Source organism: Zosterops lateralis (assembly GCF_965231275.1).
Source record: "Zosterops lateralis genome assembly, chromosome: Z".
NCBI classification, from domain to species: Eukaryota; Metazoa; Chordata; class Aves; order Passeriformes; family Zosteropidae; genus Zosterops; species Zosterops lateralis.
In genome coordinates, this window is record NC_139800.1 from 21,135,090 (window position 1) to 21,154,063 (window position 18,974).

Here is an 18,974-nt window from a genome sequence, read left to right on the forward strand (position 1 = left end):
CCTAATTATGTCAAACGAATTAAATTGTCTATAAAACCACAGCTTATTCTCACTGAGATTTTTCAAGAAGTACTCCTAACCCTTGAGCATAAGAATTAATTTAACAAAATGTCTGAGCTTCTTGAAGTGACAATGAATGTGCCCATATATCAAAAAAGTAAAGCCAGCTGTGTAAATGCTGTGTGGCAGAAAAGAAACAAACAAATCTCTTACCAGATCACTAACAAGTGGAATTGGCTTTTTTTTGCGTAGATCGGGCATACTATCGATGCCATAGAGACCACCTGCAGGCCTGAAAATTCAGGAGAAAAAAAAAAAAAAAACAAAACCTAATTAATTTAGGGTTGAGGGGCTGAAGAGGGGGATGCTTGACTGAAGGAAGAAAAATAGGCAGAAGATTATACTTAAGAAAGTGTAAAGTTAATGCTAAAGAGGATTAAGTGTTTATCTTCTTCACACACAACAATCCAGACATTCTTGCTTGGTGTTGGTTGTTAGGAGGGAGCAGGTCAAAGACAATCAGCCCAGGGGCAGGATGCTATGCATCTTCTGATTCTAGTCTAGAACACTTAATACTGGCCCTTGAAGTCTGTATAGTTATTAGGAAAGACGTGAAGACCTGACCTCGTAGGAAAAAATCTATTATTTTTATTTCTGTAAAAGAAAGCGTTCATGGTGCTCAGCATTTCATGCCATGCAGACCTGTACACACAAGAGATGGCATTTGCTGGCAGAAGTGACAATGGAGCAAAAGGGCAATTACCCCAGCAACAGTCAGAGCCCGATGAAATAAAACACTCTAACACTCTAACTCTATTTCCCTCCCGACGAGACCATCCTGGATAATTATACCTGGATCCTGCCACTTACTGGTAACACAACATGGATGTACCCCTGTACTTGAAGATGGTCTATTAATCCATCTTAAAGGTCCCCAGTAAATGCATCGATCTTTAAGGACTTTGAATAATGCCTTTTCCTAAAGCTGGAAACTGAGCATGTACCCCTCTACTGTGGCTTCCTCCCTGCAACGAACACCCAGCCCAGCAGGCAAAATCCATAGGACCTCTCAGTGTCTCTCTCATCCTCCCCATCTCCACTCTGCTCTCAGGCCCTGCTAACATTAAGAATATGGTTCCTGAGATCATCTTCTTGAGACTGTAAAGGAATCCTCTGCCTCTCCAACCTTAGCCATTTGTTTTCACTCCCTGGCACTCTGGCTCACACATTTTGGTATTTGTGCAATGAACTGGCTGGCAATTTTAGCCTGGTTTATTTTGTTGATTTGGTACAACATACCCAGTCAAAACAGTGCAGGAAAATTACAGGAAAAAGGAGTATGGGACAAACTGTTCTTACAGCCATAAAATCTACCTTTGAAAACTGCCACTACAAATTCACACATGCCATGAAAATAGTGAGGTTGATAAATGACACAAGGCAACCTGCAGCAATTAGAGAGCAGGGCCTACTCAAGTCCCCTTAAATACAGCCAAAGGAAAAAAAAAACTCAAACAACAAAAACATCCAGTGTGACCAAACCTATAGTATAGCTTGAGGATGGACAGGGATGTCACAACACAGCCTAGCATGAGGCTGTGACAGAGGAAGACAGTCCATTATTACAGAAACATGTGACAGAATTGTAATAGTAAATTGACTTTTTTGATGGGGCGTAGGAGGGCGATGCGTCCGAGCCATAGCTGAGCTGACAGCTGCTGTTGGCTCTGAACCAAGTCTGGTGGGAAGGTGAGCAGTCACGTGTAACTGCAAGAGCTGTGTCAGCTCCGCAGTTTTCCAACAGGGCAGTTTTCCAACACTGGAAATCCTCAAAGCAAGGCCACACTGTGTTTTTTACTAGAGGCTATCAGCATTTCCAACAAAGAACTCCAGAAAAACTTTTTGACCAAGTCATACTGCAAAAAACCCCTTCTGACCTATTACAGAAAAATCTCACCCATATCAAGAAGTAAGAAATATTGTGTATATTGGCACATTTGTTTACTGCCTTTGTTTCACAAAACTTTTCTGACACTGATGATTCTGTTTTGGGGTAGAAGAGGTGTCATGGCAGTCTACTCAGATGATGCAAAGAAACCCAGGATTACTTAAACCACAACACAGCTTATTGATAAGCTTTGTGTCAAGGATTTGTGCAAATCCTTTGAATTATGAAAGCACATATAAAATCAAAAGGGAGAGTGTATAACCTGAAAATTTGCAACAAAATGATCACAAGTAAAACTCCAGAGTTAATGCTCCTGCTAACAGTTTTTTTCCTACATGATTTCAATTTTTTTTTCTAATTTAATTGAAAGGAAACTGTGATACCCTGACATTTCCTAGGAAAGAAGAACATTAAAATTGCATGCTTTATAAATTCAAGATGAGCCTATATAAATTATTGTGCTTGAGAAACATGTCTAGTTATAGCTTGGTTTGTTGAAAAATACTTTTGATAAATTGAGGTTTACGAGAGAACCAGTGGTAAGCCAAGTTGAAAAATGTATTTAAAAGGTGCTTTTATTTGTCACTGAATAAAGGTGTCCTAGTACCTATATAGCTACACACCCAGATGACCTGCTTTTAGCTTATTAATAGTAATTAAAAAAATCAAAAACAATTCCTAATTTTCAAAAGTTTGTTTTCAGCTACCTCAGTCCCTTTTTTCAAGCACAACTGCTACCTCACTTAATAAAGTTACAGTGTTTGTAGAGACAGAAGAATTGACAGTGCCTCAAATATGCCCAGTGTAGTTTTATATGTAATAGGGTAACTCTCCTCTGCAATGGATGTAATATTTCTAGCATTATTATGAAGAGCTGTATTGAGGGGTGAATAGCATTTCTTCATGAGAATATAATTTGCACTAATAAACAAATTATATAGATATGAAATACTACATCCAGAGACTGATCCAGAATACCAACTGTAATTTATAAAAAAAAGTGATATCTCCAAAGCCAGTGAGTAGAGACAGGGAGCTCCTGTTGCATTATACCATAAATGAAAATTGCTTGAAGCATGTATTCATCTTTTAATACAAGTTGTACCACACAGAAGCTTCCATTAAATCTTGACAATTTAAGCAAGCTAAGCAAGTGGTTTGCCATGACAGAGGATAACTACTTCTTTCAAAGGACACCACAACTCTGATCTTCCCATTGAAAGAACAACTCAAAACATAAATGCCGTAATATACTTTGAGGCTAATATGCCAAAATGTGGCCAAGGGTGGAATTCAAGGTTTACCAACCACAACCACCTTCTCTGGGAATCCCTTGCACGGGATGAGTGAGTATGACCAACTTTTGTCAAAACTACATTAGCCAGACTGTTTATCTTGCATAGAAAAGAAAAAAAAATATAGATAAGAGCAAACAATGCTTCGAATTGACAACACATGTTTAAGTAATTCAGAACTTGCAGGTGTATCCACCTTTCAGGCTAGGAAATAACATGGTGGGTATGAACCAATAAACCAAGTACATAGTCTCCTTGTTAAAGCAGGAGAAGGTGCTGTTTATAGTTACAATAAATGACTGCATCCTGCTCCTGCAAATTGCCAATTCTCCAGCAGCCTGCTCACTAAGTCCCAGGTTCCTCAGGAAAAGCAGGGGGTTGCTAGGCAGCTCCAGGCACCCACAGGTGACGCTTTGTGGGAATACCAACACCACAGAACAATGAATCCAAAAGCAGAAAACCATATAATGAAGCCTCCAATTTAACTTCATGTTTTATTAGGGAAGCTTCCTTCAGTAATGTGAGAATTAACTTAAGTGTGTAACAAGCTAATGTCTGGCTGAGATTTCAGGACAAATCTTGCTGCTGCTGACTGACAGCTCCTAATGGGTGCCCCACCACCAACCTGAATCACCCTGATCATGTACCAGGCATATAACCTTTAAAATTTGTCACTGTCTTTTTCCTGACAGAGGATCCCAGGGAAGCTGCCATGCTGGCACCTATTACCACAGAGTGTCATGCTGAAATCACAATCAGAATTTTTCTGCTTCATTCACTGTAAGTAGTGTGTTGTGGAGAGAACACATGACCTGCTCACTCTCGTCTGCGCAAAACAGGCATGATGAGCAATGCGTTAAAAAAACAAATTGCAATAATTTCTAGAGTTAGTGCAGTTTTAACTACTACAAGGAATCATTGCAAATACAGAAGACTTCTCCAAACCTATCTTCTTTTAAGAGCAGTAGACATAGCACTCTTTCAGAGCTACTCTCTTTCCCTCCTCTGCTGCCACCAATGACTGATCCAGGAGAAAGGATTTCAACCAGACCACTCTGAGGTGCTCAGTAGCAATTATTTTAATACTGCTGCCACAAGCACTTGCCGCCAACACATCACAGATTATACATTTCAACTATAGCCTTGTTCTTAACCACAGATCTGGAAGAGTTGCACATCCCACCTCCAGCTGCTTAAGAAAAGACTGAAATACAGCAGCAGCCTGGCCTTCAGTGAGGTCTGGCCACTTGATTATTTCATTTAAAACATCATAAATGCTATTTTTACTTAGGCTGAACTCCAGACCTCTAAAGTGTAGTGGTGTGGTTTTAGTTTTATCAGTTTTATGTATGTATTTGTTCCTTGTATTAAGTTCATTTTTATTAGTTATAATGGTTTGCCCCATGCCACCCATGTTCCACCCTCATTGGTTTCATCCCAACCCCAGTTATATGTCAGTCATAAGTTATCCAGCCCCTGGGCCTTGTCTGTCACTTTGGGATCTCTCTCAAAAGTCTGGGAAGTTCCAGGAAGAACCCCAAGTGATTGGACAAGACTTCAGCTGTCTCCCCACCTGAGTTATTAATTTGTTACAATGTATGTCATTTATACAGAGAGCCATGCCCCTTTGGCCCCTGATTTGTCCCCAGTTAAACCCATCCCTGAGTTCCTCCCCCCAATAAAAGGTGTTGCATTGGGGGGCTTCCCGCCTTTTTTTCCCTCGCTTTCCCCCCCAGCTGCTTCTGCTGAGGGGTGTCTGCTGGGGCAAATACCCTGATGAATAAAGCCAGCAGTTAACCCAGAACAGCCTCCTCTTTTTTCCTGCCATCGTTGCTTCACTGCTTCAAGCAAGAGAAGAACTCACAGGGATGGGTGAGGTTCACCCTGCTACTGAGCCATGCCCTTTACTGTCAAGGTGTCAGGGCTGGCCGAGGCAGAGAAAAGACACCTCTACACTAAAGTACACTCTAATAAACATAGGGATAAAAGGTCTCAAAATACCACTTACCCTCCTTTGAGCCAGGGTGGTTTTGATGGATCAGCCTCATCTTGGCCCTGAAGTGGGAGAAGGGGAAAAAAGCCAACATGAAATTAGTTTCCAGAAACACTGGAAAAAGTATTTGTATTGTATTCTGCAGAAAGGGCAACAGACCACACTGCATGCAGGCAAATGCATACAGAAACTCTTTCAAACACCTCCAGTGACCAAGATGCCAGGGTAAGTCATACAGACACAGACAGACTATGCAATTTCATTGAATAGCTAGGACTGGAACCTGAAGAGCCTGTTCAGTGCAACTCCTCATTCAAAAGGCAGTCTTGAAAAGAAACTTTTTATTTTTTTCCAACACCAATGGGTTATTGGAGAGCTCCTGTTACTATAGGTCATCATTTAAGATGAATGCGGTCATAATGAAGATGTTATAAATTAAAAGCCCTTGTACAAAATGCACAAATGACATACTAACATGAACCTCTGTATGAACATTTGTGAGCTTTGCTCATGCCCAAATGCAAAGACTCTTTAGTCTCCTAGGTAGAGAGATCCTGTTACAGCTTCACTCATTTATTTGAAAGTATTTAATTTCTAACAGCATGAAACAATGGCCACCACCTCCATGGTCAACTGTGATCCCACAGTGTGATGGAAAACACCACAGACTGCAAATATGGGGATTCGTATTTATTAATTCAAACCATGTTCTTACGTTCATATTAAGACTACGTTTATAGAGTGATGTTCTCTGTTTCTCTGCAGATCTTGAGTGGGCTAATTAGAAGTGATAAGTATTTGAACACTTGCAACGTACCTGGAAGAAACAATAGGTTCTGGAGAAGGGGAAAATGGTTACCCGTAACTCGAAACCTCTTTGTTTCAGCTCACAGGTCACCCTGCACTGAAAGAAATGTTGCTTTTACACAGGACTAAGCAGGTCATGGATGCTAATGCCTAAAACTTCAACCTCAGATAATCACATCTGCCAAGAGAAAAAGGAGGCTGTAACTTGCACACAGTGAAAAAGAAAGTATTTCCAGCCATGGAACTCACAACCCGAGAGTCAAAAAAGTAAAGGAGCTTGAGTCAGGAAATAAGATCCAACTTGATGCAAGATAAAAGAATACAGCCCCAAGAGAGACGGTTACTTTTGGTGTTTGTTTTTGGTTTTGGGTTTTTTGTTTGTTGTTTTTTTTTAACTCTGCATGAGCTGTGCAACCTCACATTGTTCACAGGTGACAGATGAGGACTCCGAAGAGCAGAAATAAGCAAGGAAGAGGAATTCTCTTTGCAGTATCAATTTGGACAGAAGCAAATATCCAAACTTTGTAATTTTGAGTCCTACAAATTAAGGAATTGGCAGATTTAAAGACTATATATTAGTAATGTTTATTATTTAATATTAAACGGATGGAACAGTATAGTGCTATCCATAATGGAATGGATATGATCAGACACGCCTGCAGAGCAGGAAGGGGCCCGGACCCACAGTCCAGTACCATGCACATTTCCCCACAGCTGCAGCAGCACAGCACTAAGATTTGCTTTCAAAACCCCTCAGCCTGAAATCTGCATTTTCTCCAGGGGAATCTGAACCAACTTCTGGTCAAGACAGATTTCATAAAGTAAATGCAACCAGATCCTTCTGAGCACACAGGGGAAATCATCTCTACCTTTGCATCAGAACACCTGGAAGAGCTGTGGTTAGAAAGCAACACTAAAATGGACAAAGGTTTCATACCAGGCTGAGCTTGACACCAATGGCTCAGCTGTGCTGAATGACAGAGCATGACAAACAAACGTGGCAACATTGACTGGCAGAAGGAGTCAGTATTAACAAAGTTTTCTATCATTTTATGTGAGAATGAAATATAAGTGACTGATATTTGAGACATTAACAGACCACAAAACAGTATATTCACTGCAGACTGGAGACCACAAGAGCATCAAGAATCTGGGAAAAAGGGGGAAGGAAAGATATAGGGAAAACTGTTACCTAGTTAAGCAATTTCCTACAGGCAACCATGAGTCAACAGAAAACAGTCAGGCATGTGAACGTGGGGAGGACAGAAAGTATGATCAGGAAACAAACCTACATCATGTCCCAGATTCATGATGTGCAAAGTAAAATTTGACAGGAGTTCCAGATAATTAAAATAAACGAGCAAAAATATAATTTATTTCTACCAAGCCTTTCAGACATGCAAATAAAAACAAAAGGCAGAGCTTCTTTAGGGTCAAGACTGAAAATCATCTGGGCATGACAGCACAGGGCAAAAGAAAGAGCTTTCAGTAAGTGGCAATATTGATGCAGGGCCAAAGCAGCTGATGGCTGTGTGAAAGCAGGAGTTATCACCTGCTGAAAGCAAAGTAAAGAGCAAATTCGCTCCAGGCAGCCTTCTCCCTGAGAAAATGCCAAGAGAACCAGCTCCTGACATCCATCAAATGAGGGCTGATGCCTTGAGACTGTTGAAGAGCCAGTGCAGTACCCACAGTGTGTATATTGAAGTGTGTATGTGAAGGAGGGAAATGTGATCCAGATTAGTGTAGGACTATTATTGGCTTCAAAAGCTTGAAAGGGTTTTGAGCAAACATAAAGGAAAGAATTAAGATGGAGGCTATTAAAAAACAGGAATAAATGTAACAGAGGCACAACTAATTTTGTAAACATTCTGGTTTTGTTCCACAAAGCAACTATTTTTCTCTAACCATAAAATGAATTATGAACTGAATTTTCATTTTAAAAAAAAATTGATGCAGTGCCATGTGACGTTAATAAAGACCAGATAAGCTGAGGAGGAGGAAGGAGCTTTGAGGTGGATAAACAAGTAACTATAACTGAGCCAGCCATGGACAACGCAATAAGGAAGCTAGTGGGAGTAAGTAGGATCTGCTGATAAAATCTGGAAATGACAAACCCAGGAGAATTACTGACACTGAATTCACAGAGTGGTCCAGTAGAAAGAACTGATGGCAGTAAGTACTGCAACAATGGAGGATTAAACACGGAAAAAATGGCAAGGTCAAAGCCCCAGTGGCTGCCATGAATTTGACTGCATACAAGGTGTTCCTTGGTGGAGAAAAGCATGAAACAATAGATTTGAGTTTTAGTCATCACAGTGACCATAAGCTTCTATGATATAGCCAGGCAGGAAGAAAACATAATCCATAGAGTATGTCCAATGAAACGTCTCCACAGAAGTAAAAGCATAAATACCTTTGTACTATGTTGGCAAGATTCCTTCAGAAAAGCCTATGAAATCTTTTTATTCTGTATCAAAGTAAAAAAAAAAAAAATAGATCACAAAGGAAAATAACAAAAGCAGCTGGAGGATGTAAACACAATCCTGTAAGGAGAAGAACAAAATATCTTGCTTACTCTAGCAAAAAGAAATCTTTTCCTGTATTTGTTCAGCAGGGAGGTGAATGGGGGAATAACAGCTAAACAGAGGATGAAAATTCAAAGATGTTTCACAACAACAGCTCTGTAGAAACCTTTCAAAAGGACAAGCAGACACCAAACTGTAACAGTTCTAGAGAATGAAATTGGGAGGTTTATATAAAAGGAACTGGCATAATATCACACAATGGCAGTCACCAAGAAGTCCTCTGCAGTCCCTTCTACCACTGACACATGCAGTCAAAGAACTAGAGGCTGTATTAGCTACACATGCTGACATGAAGCTTTAAGACATCTCCAGCAATACCAGCTGAACAAAGTAATCCCCACAGCTTGCACCCCTCTAGAGGGTAAGAACTCTTCACATATTCCTCCTCATTTAAAGAAAGCAAACACCAGTATTTTCCATCCAGATGGATTTACTGCAGGTGGGGAGTCTCCAACTCTCCAAAGACAGCATTCAGGCCAGGACACAGCAGGGCTCCAGCAGCTGCCCTGGGATGGGACTCATCACCAACCATGGGTCTCCTCAAGTTCAGCCCACGGCAGCAGCCTGAGCTGGTCAGAGCCTGGGCAAGCAGCAGAAACAACAGGCAGGTGGAGAAGAGCACTGCAACAACTGTGAGAGTTCTTAGCACTGTTCTTCCCAAGGACAAATGGGAAGGCAAAGGGAAAGCAGACACATTTAACTCCCTATCATCCACATGTTGCATGTCACAGAAAGTGTTCTGCCGGCTTATGGGCTTCTCTGCACAGCTCTGTCACTTGATCTTTCCTTGAAAGCAGTCACACCAGACTGAATCTGAAATTTAATTATTTTTTTTTTAACCTCCAGTAAGCACATATGGGAGCATTGAAACAATGGTGAATCAAACATGTAAATAAAACAGACCATCACATCCTTATTTGATGGGGTTTTTTAAATTTCTGATGCTGGTGGATGACATTTTCATACCTACTGTTCTACAAATACTTTCCAATGGGGAAGTGCTTGTCACCCCTAGTATTGCAGTATATTCACTTACAGTAAAGCATATCATAAACAGCTGCTGAAAGGTCTTCTCCAAGTAAAGTTTCTTATCAACCAATAACCAGTTAGAAAAATGATGTCAGTGACAGAAAGCAAAAATTTAAGGCCCTGGATTAAACAAGGCAACAGACATGGTCACTTAAGGCAAAGTATTCAGTCATAGGGATGGCAATGTTTAGTGGAGCCTAAAAAGGAAACAACAGGAGTTTCACTTACTCAGGAAAAGCAGCAGCTGGGTTTACAAGTAACTTGAGAAGTTACTCAACAAAGCTGCAATTTTAAAATTTTGCAAATTCCTACATAAGAAGATAGTTTAATGGATAGAACAAACACTTATGCACTTCTGTAGAAGTGAAAGTCCATAAAATGGATAGAGGGGCAAAAAAAGAAATAAAATAAGAAGTCACAAAGTCTGGAGCAGCAGAAGGAAAAGAAAGAACATCCACAGATCCGTTAGCCCTTCATATAAATCTAGCTCTCCACATAAAAAGCTTCCTAACAATGTAATTTTCCATCACATTTAAGTACTGTGTCTAGCACATTATCCTCTTAAAATATAAAACAGATGTAAAACATGTAAAGCTGCTTTATGCTGCTTTATTTAAACAGATAAAAAAATCAATTTCTTATTATTTGTTTTGAAAATCATCCTAACTTGTTTTCAAATACCATGTTTTATTATTAAACCTCAAAACCCTCAGTTAGATATAGGTTAATCTGAATCAGGCTAAAACAAGGAGCAACTGTTTCAATGACTAAATTTAACTTCTGGTCATGTCTAATTAGAGCATTTCTTCAGTGGCATTAACAGAGTCAGACTGAACTAAATCTTCCCAATTAAACAAGTCAGTCTTGTGGTTCAGTGTTTTCATTCACTCAAGTATGCCGCATTTTACATGGAATCCAAAGCTTCAACAAGTCAAGGGATTATTTTAAATTCATTCTGTATTCTGCTACAGCATCCATTTAATTAAGGGCTGAAGAGCCCCAAAGGAAGCTCCTTCCAACTGATGTAGCATCCAGTACCACTCTTCCAGTTGCCAGATGAACAGTTTGAAGGAGGTTACTGTGGTTTTGCACTGAAGCCAAAAGGGGACTGAATTTAACACTGATATTTGACACCAGGTACCTCTGCATTTCTGAAAACACATTAACTGACAAATATTTACCAGTAAGAAGGAAACAAAACTGCTGATATATGAGTCAATAAAGGTTAGAAATGCAAATTTATCAGACCCAAGCGATGACATCTGCATGGAGGCCCAAAATCTGTGCAAGATTCAGCTTCTCCTGGAAGCCAGTTTTACCTCATTTATTCAACTATGGGAGAGAGCGAAGCACAGCAGGCACTGACTGTACAGAGCACAGAGTCATGAAAATAAAACAGCTGAGAATCCAAAGCCAGTAATTTCTCTACGTGAGATATAGTTGCTAACACAATTGTTGACAAAGCACACAGCAGTCAACAAAACAATTCTGCAGATCCTCCTAGGAGGAAAGAGTTACCTGTTGACCACAGGATAATGGGCAGAGAGGTAACCAGTCCATGACTAGAAAGACAAAAACTGTATGTATTAAGGAAAAAGTTCTGCCCTTCCCATGGGGCACAGGGCCCTGCTCAAAACAAAGTGACTAAAAAGGCATGGGATGTGCAGCAGACATCTTTCAGCATCCAGGTTTGTTTAATTCCACTACTACAACCCACAGACATAATTTTGACTTCAACTGATGAATGTGGATGAGCCAGACAGAGATGAGATGAGATGAAATGAAATAATATAATTGAAGAAAAATGAGGAAATACTTGATTTAAACAAGACTCATAAAGAGGACGACTGGAAAAGACAAGATGAACAATTTGTCCTCTGCTAACGCAGGTGCCTGTGCACATCACACACACCCCACAGAGCACCAAAGGGAAGAGATCATTCCAAGCATTCATGTTTTCCTCTTTGTACAAGGTCATAGGCACTGAACAGACTCTTTACTCATACACAGTGTTAACAATGCCTCAGAAAAGCATGACATGCTAAACTGAATCTCAGCGCCTCAGCAGGAGCAACTGGCTGCAGGAAGACGAGTCATGCACACACAGGGGTTTCAGAAAGAGATGCCAGTTACAAGGGACAATATGTACCACCTGGAGCTCTCCTCTACCTCCTTCTGCAAAGAAAGAAATAAAAACAAAAGAGAAGAAGGAGAGGAACAAAAGTTAGTAGACCAGATTTCTGCCATGAGTTCTGTAAAATGCTTTTTACAGAAACTGGGGTAAAGGTTTGCCACAAGCTGATAACACATTTGTGCAGCAGAGAGTTTTCCCATGTGCTTCCTGGGACATGCATCAGACAACCTCTAAGAGACAACCTCAAGCTTTTTTTAGAGTTAATGTTCCTGTTTCATTAACTGAAGAATTTTAAGTAATCTTAACAGAATTGGAGCCACTGTTTATCATACAAGAAAAAAACCCTGTATTTATTATAAGGAGGAACAAATTTCTTCCCCTCTCCCCCAGACTGCATACACTGCCTGCATCCCTGCATCTGAAACATCCTCCCTGCTCTGCTCCTCACTCCCTGTATATTTTGCCCAGTATGAGGAAACTGGCAGCTCCCACAGAACACATTTTGCTTTTGCAAATATCATAATGCAGAGATATTTTCTGGGTTTATACATCTAGGCAACTTTCCTCTGAGAAAGAAAAAAAAAAAATCCAGAAGCCTCCTACACTAAATCTCATGTTTATGGATAGGCAATTTCAAGGCTAGTAAAGTTACATGAGAGTCATACTCAAAACTTCCGGTACAGACATGATATTTTTTAAGTCTTCCAATCAGATAATTCTCTGTCTGCACAGAAGAATCCTATTACTCATTTGTGTATGAAAGATGGAGGGGAAGGAACATCTTCATGGCAACAGGAGACACTCAAATTGGTTTAAAAGCAAAAATAGTTTTTGAAGTTACTGTCTATATGGGTGTAATTACAGACATGCAATCACTAAGACAGGAAAATAGAGAAGCTATTTTAACTTAATCGCTAAGGAGAAGTCAAATTACTTTAGCAAACGAAGTGCTGGATTGTAGCTAAAATAAAAATCCTATTTTCCACCTTAAGACATTCCTGCATGGATGCTCATTAGGGAAGAAAGCCTCTGGACCACCCTGCAGGCTTCTCCTTTGGAGCTAAGGGAGGAGAAATCACAACCAACAGGATGCCGCAACCACAGTGTGGCACAAGTGCTATGTTTTGGCAGTTTGTTCTGCACAGACAGCTGACCTGGAGAAATTGAGGAAATCTGGGGTCCCTTCCAGGCTCAGATGGGAACATGTTTTGTTGGGCATGGACCCTTCTGACTGTTCTCTTCTGAAGTAATATTCTGTATTTTCTTCCTGTCCTGTTCAATTAAGCAAAACCTTCTCACCTAGACAAGACAATTCCACATCAATTCTTCGGTTTTGTCCTTTTTACACAGCCATCCCAAGCCCTTCCAACCCAAGCCAAATCGCTCCTGACTTGGTCCCTGGGGTGGTTTCAGAGTGTCTCAGGCAGATCCAGGCATCCCTCATTTACGTGATTTTAATTCCTTTGCATTTGAACTCTATTCCTTCCTGGCCTCTCCTGTGGAGTCTTGAAGCACAGAAGATGTGGGAGATCTGGACTGGTGTCCCCTCTCAGGTCTGCTGCGACTCTCAGTCACGTCAAGCTGGGAAACCCTGCTTTAAGCCCCCAGCTGGAAAACACTGAGGACAGATGGAGTCTCTGGCAATGCAACAGCTCAACAGTAGCAAGCTACCAATGAGCATATGCAAACTATATATTTTTCAAAAGCGTATTCACTCCGCTCATTTGGGGTTGATTTTCCATAGAAAATTCCTTGACACAGGCTAGCACTGCCAAATTTTAAGACCTCAAGGCACCAGAGATTCTCAAATATAGGTCAAACTTATTTTTATACAAACACAAAGCAATAAATCTTGCATTAGACTAATTTTTGGATAATTAAAAAAAACCCCCAAAACTAAACTAAAACACAAAAAAACCCATTTTGGCTTAAAATCCATATTCATCTTTGATTTCTGAGCCCAGTCAGCTTAAGCCTGTTAGGGACAGTTTCAGGCCAAATATAAAATTTGGCAAAGCTCTGAGTAACTACAGACACAGATTTAAAATCTTGTGTTTCACTACAGCATGTGCACTCACATCTTCATCAATGGTGACTAAATTGGCTAAACCCTGATCATACAATTCTTTCACCATTTCACTTTTCAGCAGTCACCACCTTAAATCTCATAAAATCTCTAGCATTTCAAGGCTTTACTTTAAACAAATTCAAACTATCATGATCTTCACTTACACTTTTTTCTTGCTTTCTCTGAAATTCAAACTTTAAAAGCTTCCTCAGATTTTCAGGGAATGTTTTTTTTTTTTTCCTTTTGACTTCCAGCTAAACACAATAATTATTTATATACATCTGCCAAGTTCCAAGTTCTTCCGACAATTTGCATCTGTGTCCAACTATAAATAATTTAAACCTTTATGCCAGTGCATCATCTCTGATTCACCAAAACACGCATATTTACCGACACCTTCAAACTTATCTTCCATTTCTTTGCTGGAGGCTGCTGCCAAACACATTCAAGAAAATACCTTGAACTGAACTTTTGAGCAAATGTGAGGTTCAGGTTCAGAACAAAGAAACAGCTGCAGACCTGGGTTTTCAGTGGACCTTATCCAGGAATTGAAAAGGCCATTAACAATAAATTACATTTTTAAAGACACAAACAATCATCTACAGCTGGGGGAAAAAAGCAAACCAACAGCATTTCATTGCATTCCAGGTATAATGCTTTCTGCAAAGGAAGAAAATAAAAGCTTAGCTCAAACTTGAATACATTGAAACAGGACATAAAACTGTAGCTTCTCTTTCTTGAAAAATACATGCCAAAACAATACTCCTTCAGAGAATCACAGAATGTTCTGTGTTGGAAGAGACCTTAAAGATCATCTAGTTCCAGCTCTTTGCCTGTCTAACTGTCAGGGTCTGGGCTGCTTTGCTTCCTGGCATCTCCAGGTTTTTTTCCCCAAGGTCTCACTTTTCTTATCCTTCATCCACTTTTTTCTACTACCTTTGACTCCTTTGTCTCTCAAAGCACATTTCCTACACGTGACTTCATCACACACTTATTTTTATAGCTTCAACTGCCAAGTCTACCTTATAAGATCTACCTTTATGGGAGTGGCACACAAGTGCCCCAACTTTTTGTCGTATCACTGGATAATGTTCAAGAGAACTGAGCCAGGGAGGATGAGAAATCCCAATTCACCCTGGAGCCAGATCTAAGGTACAAAGAGCACCTCTGTTACTCCTCCTCAATTGTTTTGGCTACTTCTTGGCTTGTGAACATGCTTGTGCTGCTCAAACTCTGCTGAGATGAGCAGCCTCCTCTCACATTCACAAACAGGCTATTTTGGTACTTCTGCTGTACTGTGGCACATGCTAATCCAAACCACTGTCTGTTCCCTCAGGTTCTAAAATTAGGACGTATGTCCAGGACTTGAGCACCACACAAACACTACCAAAAAAAAAAATAAAAATAAAATAAAATAAAAAAAAAAAAAATATATATATATATATATATATGTGTGTGTGTGTGTGTGTGTGTGTGTGTGTGTGTCAAGCCCACTAACTAATCCCAGCGTTTTCCTCATTAAAATCTGATTGAGCCAACTCTATACTAAAGTCCTGGTATAAAATAAGAAAACAGAGAGGTGATAACCAGCTTTATGATCAGCACAACTAAGAAGATGACTGGTAGAGAAATCAAACACAGGCTGACAGATTGTTTCTACACAATGAAAGCAGAGTCACTGGAAAAGCACTTGGCATTAGATGATTTCTTCAGTGGGGAGAGGAGCTCCCTGATCATTCTGACCAGTGTTCATGATTGCAAAAAGAGTGAACATAGTATTTGATACAAGGAAGCTCACAATAAGTACATGAAAATTTCAAGCTGCAGTTAAAATAATTTCCACTCTTGAAACAAAACTTCGTTCCTTAAATATGTAGTGACTTGTAGAGATGACACTGAGAAAGCCTTCTCACTGCCTGGAGAGGAAGGGGGAAGATGGACCTACACTTCAGGTTCTGTTTTAGCACATCGAGGTTGTCAAAACATGTCCCATGAAAATATGCCAGTCAGCTCTATCTCCCACAGCCTCAGGAAATGGTTTAGCAACACTGTTCCACCACTGTATCAGCTCACATCTGCTGTGGTCACACATTTCAAAATCTGTGCTGGAAATAAGGGATGTATTTCCCCAGAAACAAAAAAATTTCCAGCATGGACAAGTTATGGAAACAATATCAAAATACAAGTCTCAACTTTTCCATTTTTAAATTATTATTATCATTATTATTACTACTATTGATTATTTTTAAAGGTCTTTACTAGGATAACATCTAGCAGTGATTAAACACTGAAAACTCCCACTTTGTGATGGAGTCACTTTAAGTCTAGATCCACTCAACTCACGAAACTGCAAATCTGGCTACTTATAGCTCAAATGCACACTTTGTTATCACATGTCTTAGCTATTATATTTAACAAGAAACCAAGTCACGAATTATGACGAAAAACCTTAACACCTGCTATTTTGAAAAAGCTAAATCTCCCTCTCAAAGAAAAAAAAAAGGTGAAGCTTGCATTTCAGTGTGTTACACAGTAAATTTCAGGAGGTTTTGTCAGTACTGTTGTACAGTGCACGTACTTGTCCTTGTAAGTATTTGCTCACAACTTTTAACAAACTCACAGAATGTTCACAGTTCACCCACAGAATGTTGGCCGCTGGCTGCATAAATACCAGATTTTGACATCTCCTTAAAAACTTTTTTTTTCATTTTACCTGAATTTGTCTCCTCAGCAGAAATCCAGTTTCCCTCCTGTGCTAATTCTTTTAAGAGTCTCCTACGCATTTGTCTCTTTTCCCTCAGCACATTTTTGAAATTGTTGATGCATTTGTTCAGGTAGATGGTCTCTGCGCACACCTTGTCAAGGCTCATGGGCCTGCACTCCTTTGCTGGCTCAGGTGGATGGTTCTCATCTTCCCCAGCCTCCCCAGGAGGTAACTGCTGCCCTGTAGGGATTTCACAGTCAGATGATGGCAGCATACTGGAAACAGGAGGCTCGTGCAAAACAGAGGGAAGACCAGAAGAAGCAAATTGCATCTGAGTAGATGCTTCACTGTTGACATTTGCATTTGCCTGGCTCTCAGAGGACTGACTAGGAGGGGTTTCTGCAAAATAGTCAGAGCTGCCACCCATACCTGAACTGGTCAGCATAAGTGTGTTCTCATCATCCATCTGTAAGCCACTATCATTTTCCAACAGGATTTCAGAATCACTTGTCTCCAGTTTATGGAACACCACTTGCAGAGCAGACCTGAAGTGGTGAATAGCTTTCCCAAGCTTATTAGTGTAAAACTTCATGTCTACAAGATCAATGTTGTCCCGAGAGTGGTCAAGGAAATACTGGGAATTTTCCAGGACATCCCTAAAGACCTGATCAGTTGGATCTTGATCATTCAGGTCCATTTGGATCATATCTTTCAAGCTGTCACTACTATCAGCCATTTCATCTGTTGTATGATCATAGCTAATGGTTGTCACCCCACTAGAAACATCTTCTCTTTGAACATCACTTTTCTCTGCACTGGTAAATTTGCAAGAGTTATCATAGTCTGTTTCAATTTCTTCTGTGGTTATCCCCTCATCTTTTTCTAGAAGAGAAGAAGAATTCTCAGTGACGCTTTTAATGTCAAGCCTCTGCTCACTACCATTACTTGAAGCACACATCTGGCTTGCATGGCCCGAAGAGTCAGAGGAGCAGCAGTGATTTCCATCACCTGATTTAGGTGAATTGGCCACCTGTGGAGGTTCAGCAAGGGCCTGGCAAATGTCCCTGTCATCTGAAGGCTGCTCACTGCAGCTTAGTGTTTGTGCTTCCTTTCCAGTTTCAGGTATCAAGGTGTCTTTCTTGTTCAAGGCTGACTTCTGCACAGAATCAAGTCTCTCCTCTGTACACTGTGTTTTCCTACTCATGCTTTTATACTTAACCTGGCATGAGTCCATCTGAAGGTGCCCAATTGCATCAGTTCTCTGAGCTCCAGCAGGATTCACTGAGTTCTGATTATTTTTCTTGAATCCAGACTGTGAAGAGACTGAATCTGTTTTCTGGCCCCTCTGGCCATTCTGTCGCTTTTGCTCCTCACTGGTAGCAACCCGAACCCCTGAGCTCTGCAGAAGGATAGACTTCTGTAAAATAAAGTCTCTCTGTTCAGGACTCACAAGTTTTACAACTGCTGGTCTTGGCATTAATGGCTTGCCTGTACCAATATCTGACCTATAAGCATCTTTTATATACTTACTGCACTGAATACCATTGAAACAGTGATATTCAGATAAAAAGCTGCAGATAAGCTCTACTGTGTTTTCGTCATCTCTCTCTGGGATGCCATAAAAATATAACACTGGTTCTTCCTTTTGTACCTCCCGTCTTGGCTCTCGAGCATGTGTACCTTGGGTTTTGCCACCAGAACCACTTTGCAGGCCTTCTATCTCGCTCAAGACCGTGTCCACACAGCTGGAGACTTCATCCACTGAGCCTTTTATCAAGGTGAGATGCTGACGGAGCTCTGCAATCTCTGTCTGGATTCGACTTATTCCCTGTAGCTCTTTAACAATGTAATCAACCACATCAGCTGAGCGGTCTCTTGATTGCCGCCTTCTAGTCTTGTATGCAATGGTCTTTTCCTGGGGAAAGCACACTTGCCTTTCAGCTGCATCCCTCCAGCTCATGGTAATGCTGAGGGAAGAAAGGTCCTGCCCCTCAGACACTCTGCCCTTTAATTCAGAAGAGGTCTGTGTGATACCATCAGAAGAACTCCCCTGCAAGTCCTTTTTATTCTGCTGAACTGAACATGGTATTTTTACATAGCCACCCCAGTTCAGTTCCACCTCACCAACACACACTTCACTCACTCCCTGGGAATCATGTCCTCCAAGCTGATGAAAGTCCCCTCCAGCTGTGGAAAATTCGGTGCTTGGAGAGCTTCTCTTGATTCCACAAACAAACATGTCTGATTCAATCTCCACTGGGGAGAGCTGGCAGCGATGTGCGTGGTTTGAATTATCATCTACCTGGCCTTGGAGAAGCCTCTTCATCTTGTCCCGCAGAAACAAATGGAGTTTTTGCTTCCGGAATTGCTTCCTGCCCTGCAGTTTTACAACAGGTTTTCTGTGCAGAAGT

General features: G+C 40.6%; 2 protein-coding genes across 4 annotated transcripts in view; both read right to left on the reverse strand.

Annotated features, from left to right (window-relative positions):
- The window catches only part of LOC310922661 (protein unc-13 homolog B-like), a 208,411-nt gene that overhangs the window by 81,132 nt on the left and 108,305 nt on the right, over positions 1 to 18,974 (reverse strand). For all 3 annotated transcript variants that reach the window (XM_083883374.1, XM_083883373.1, XM_083883372.1), the window contains 2 exons: positions 5,252 to 5,298; positions 214 to 292 (listed from right to left, as the gene is read on the reverse strand). In XM_083883374.1, coding sequence (XP_083739500.1) covers positions 214 to 292; positions 5,252 to 5,298 — 126 coding nt within the window. The remainder of the gene's footprint in view (positions 1 to 213; positions 293 to 5,251; positions 5,299 to 18,974) is intronic.
- Positions 16,487 to 18,889, reverse strand: LOC310923118 (uncharacterized protein; the record flags this gene model as incomplete). Its single annotated transcript, XM_083884251.1, has 1 exon — positions 16,487 to 18,889. The coding sequence occupies one exon, from the start codon at positions 18,887 to 18,889 to the stop codon at positions 16,487 to 16,489; it is 2,403 nt and encodes an 800-aa protein (XP_083740377.1).